Here is a 3905-nt window from a genome sequence, read left to right as displayed (position 1 = left end):
CATTTTGGACTTTATAAGTTTTAGACAACTCACTTCTCTTTTTTCTTAAGCAACCTCTCTCTTTCACAAAAATTAAAGATAAAAAAAAAAAAAACCCAAAATTTTAAAGTGCGGTCGGTCGAGTCGAGGTTATTAGGTTTTTATATTGGAGCTAGTTTCTATTAACTAGTTAGTTTTTACTTTACCTTTTTTCAATATAGAATTTCGATTATTTACAAAACGTATTAATTGGACTTAGTTCGTTGATAGTTGATGACCATGATGGGTGATTCGAATGAATAAATTATAATATGTATTATAGTTTATATTGGTTGTAATTATTTTTCATAAACCCTTTTTAGATATTATCTCTTATATATGGTAGAGGTTTTTTCAAACCTTTATAACATTAATTGTTGTTTAAAACTATATATTGAAACAACATACCCAAACTTTCTTCAATATGAGAATCATGAATCTACACAATAAAATCAATTACAATCGCTTGATAAAAATCAAACGGCGTAAATTTAAACTCCAATAAATTTACAGTAAGATCTAACTCATTAGAAGTTGTGCAATCTTCATCCAACGGTCGAGATCATTGATTGCATCAATTTATGCCCACATAGAATCTATTTCCCAAAAAATAGAAAAAAAGCTTCACTCCATCTTTCCCTCTCAATAGGTGAACACTTTGCCCCATCTGGTGACTTTTATTTATCACTTTATTTAACAAAAAATCTCATCATAACCAATTCTTTTATGAAAGTCACCCACTTCACATTAATTTTATTTTTATAATAATATCTGAATCTCCATTTCCTTGCTAACCTTTAACAACATGGAATCAATGACATAAAAAGGGTCTATACCCACAAAGCCAAATTGCTAATTCCATCATTAGAATTAAAGACAACTGTCTTTGTAAAGAAGAACCCCCTCTACTTGTCTCCTAACTAAGAAACTAGTTAGTTTATATCATAAGCAAAATTATTATGACTTAATAGTTTGCACATGCAAACACACTTCATTCATATTGGAATATTAGACAAGTTGAGGCATAGAAGCAAAAAAAATAAATTATTATTTCTTTATTCCTTCCCCATACACTAAACGTCATTTTAACATCTAATTACCTTAATTTTTTCTAGAAATGCTTTTTCCTTTTTATTTATGTACATAAAATATTTTTGCTTTCTTTATTTTATTTGACACTAGCATAGCTTACATACAATAAAGGGAAAAATAAAAAAAGTGATATATATGGAAGTTGATGTATAGGCCAATAGATTCAAATATCCCTCACCACTCCTATCTATCTCTTTTTCTCTCTATCTCTCTCTCTCTCTTCCACTTTCTTTTTCTTTCCAAATATTTACATAAGAAAAAGAAACTCTACCTAAAATTGTCCTCCTATTCAATTCAAGGACTAATTTAATTTTCTCTAGAGTATTTATTACATGATGTTGTGAAGTAAGCCTTGGTCTTTGTCATTTTTTCCTTTGACAATTAATAGCTTGGTGTAACTTATTTAACTTTAGAGCATATGAAATCTTCTTTTATGCATTCAAAGTTATGATCATAGATTCATATATGGTATCATTTAGCTGATCTTGATGATTTATGACAGGCCTAGACAAAGCAATGCATGAGATGGCTTTCTTCCAAGCAAATTTCATGTTACAAACTCCTCACCACCATGATGATCATCATCAACATCATCATCCACCACCTTCACTCAACTCAATTCTACCTCAAGATTATCATGGTAAGCATCTGCACTCTAACCTACCTCACACCGACACTTCTGATTACAGATGTGTCTGGCATCTTAAATGTATCAGTATTCAACACCGGCCACATGTTTTATCACATTCAATCAATCCATTTTTTTAAACTATTACTAAAATCTACATACTAGTATTGTGTCTGGTGTCTGTGTCAGTGTTTCATAGTAGTTAACGCTGATTCCTGGTTTCTGAATGTCATTGATATAGGGGGACCATCATTTCTTGGAAAGAGATCTATGTCATTTTCATCAGGAATTGAACTAGGAGAAGAAGCCAATATTGCTGAGGAAGATTTATCTGATGATGGATCGCAAGCTGGTGAGAAGAAGAGGAGACTTAACATGGAACAAGTGAAAACACTTGAGAAAAGTTTTGAGCTTGGTAATAAGCTTGAGCCTGAGAGGAAAATGCAGCTTGCAAGAGCTCTAAATTTGCAGCCAAGACAAGTTGCTATATGGTTTCAAAATAGGAGAGCAAGATGGAAGACAAAGCAGTTGGAAAAAGACTATGATGTCCTTAAAAGACAATATGATGCTGTCAAGTTAGATAATGATGCACTTCAAGCTCAGAACCAAAAACTTCAAGCAGAGGTTTGTATTTTTCTTTTAACTCATAAAATCATAGTTCTAAAATATAACGATTTTAAAGGTATTGGTCTCTGCAACGACATCACAACCACATTAAAAATGTTTACAACTTAATTAACGCGACTGCAATTTAAAACCATGAATAATAATAACACAACTTTCAATCATATGGTAGTGATTTAGTAGCTTGTTTAGTGCTTACTTTTATTTAATTTATTTTCTTAAGCTTTTCTTAATTTCCATGATAAAATGGAAAAAATAAATAAATGATGGAGAACTAAAGACATGGTTGTTTATTTTTATGATTTTGTAGAAATAATATTTGGTAATGATGATACTTCTTTTTGATTTAGTTATGCTTTTTTGACTATATCTACATAGTTTTCAGAACCTTTCATTTCAACTATTCTCTAACATCAACTTTCTAAAAAGCTGCTTTTTCCATCATCACCTAAAGTGACTTAATAAAGATCCAATGATTTATTTTCACTTCAATGACATCTTTCTCTTAAATAGTTTACTACTAGTTTTTCTAGTGATGATCAATTTTATAAAATTATCATGATAACAATTATTTTTTCTTCACATTCTTTTTTTTTTTTTTAGTTTTTTTTTATGAGTTTTTTCTTCACATTCTTTGACATAGTTCTAAATTGCGATCCATAAACTAAAATAGCGCCCGCAATATAATAGTTTATAATGTCTTAACAAAGGCATCACATCACAATTCACAATTGCAATAGTGATCGTATCGACCCAACTGTCTACATGTTCGCAGCGTAACTGCAACTGCTAAAAACCTCAATTTAAAACTACATTATTTTTTGATTAATTTGTAGTCTTATTCGATTAGATCATTTGAATATTCCGCAGATATTGGCATTGAAAAATAGAGAACCAACAGAATCAATCAACCTAAACAAAGAAACAGAAGGATCAAGCAGCAATAGAAGTGAAAATAGTTCAGATATCAAGTTAGATATCTCAAGAACACCAGCTAGTGATAGTCCTTTATCTACACAACACCATACTTTCTTTCCACCTTCATCAAGGCCTTCAGGTGGAATTGCTCAACTTTTCCAAACTACTTCAAGGCCAGAACTTCAATGTCAAAAGATTGATCAATTGGTCAAAGAAGAAAGTTTAAGCAACATGTTTTGTGGTATGGATGATCAAGCTGGATTTTGGCCATGGTTGGAGCAACAACATTTCAATTGAATTATAAAAAAGGAGAGTTTAATTTAATTAATATTTGAATGTAGTTTTTATTTTTCAATGTGAAATTAAAAGGGTGTTAAATTAATATGTCACCATATTTTGAGTTATTATTAAATTAAATGATCATGCCTTGTTTTCAAAACTTTTAATTAATGTATAAAATAGATTATATCAAGAAGACATTTTCTTATTAACTTTTTGCAAATATAGTACTCCCTCCGTCCCAAAATATAAGGGAAAATTGGTCAACTAAAGTTGATGTATCTAGTCCAAATTTTTAACCAAATACATCAACTTTCTTTGACCAATTTTCCCTTATATTTTGGGA

General features: G+C 30.3%; 1 protein-coding gene across 2 annotated transcripts; it reads left to right on the top strand.

Annotated features, from left to right (window-relative positions):
* The first annotated feature begins 1222 nt into the window (after positions 1-1222).
* Positions 1223-3662, top strand: LOC123909789 (homeobox-leucine zipper protein ATHB-13-like). 2 transcript variants are annotated; one of them, XM_045960691.1, is made up of 4 exons: positions 1223-1455; positions 1613-1750; positions 1980-2362; positions 3233-3662. In XM_045960691.1, the coding sequence occupies exons 2-4, from the start codon at positions 1627-1629 to the stop codon at positions 3575-3577; spliced, it is 852 nt and encodes a 283-aa protein (XP_045816647.1). In that variant the 5' UTR covers positions 1223-1455; positions 1613-1626; the 3' UTR covers positions 3578-3662. The 2 variants fall into 2 exon arrangements, with proteins under 2 accessions (XP_045816647.1, XP_045816646.1); XM_045960690.1 differs by lacking the exon at positions 1223-1455 and having other exon boundaries at positions 1472-1750.
* Positions 3663-3905: the final 243 nt, after the last annotated feature.

This window comes from Trifolium pratense, linkage group LG2 (genome assembly GCF_020283565.1).
Source record: "Trifolium pratense cultivar HEN17-A07 linkage group LG2, ARS_RC_1.1, whole genome shotgun sequence".
Taxonomy (NCBI): Eukaryota; Viridiplantae; Streptophyta; class Magnoliopsida; order Fabales; family Fabaceae; genus Trifolium; species Trifolium pratense.
The sequence above is the reverse complement of the archived record's forward strand: the minus strand, read 5'-3'. Positions and strand labels throughout refer to the sequence as shown.

What these genes read in the sequence shown, in the direction of transcription:
- LOC123909789 (XM_045960690.1), top strand. Translation starts at nt 1,606, where the DNA reads ATGACAGGCCTAGACAAAGCAATGCATGAGATGGCTTTCTTCCAAGCA. An exon ending in TCTACCTCAAGATTATCATG is followed by an intron (nt 1,751 to 1,979) that starts GTAAGCATCTGC and finishes TCATTGATATAG; the next exon opens with GGGGACCATCATTTCTTGGA. An exon ending in ACCAAAAACTTCAAGCAGAG is followed by an intron (nt 2,363 to 3,232) that starts GTTTGTATTTTT and finishes AATATTCCGCAG; the next exon opens with ATATTGGCATTGAAAAATAG.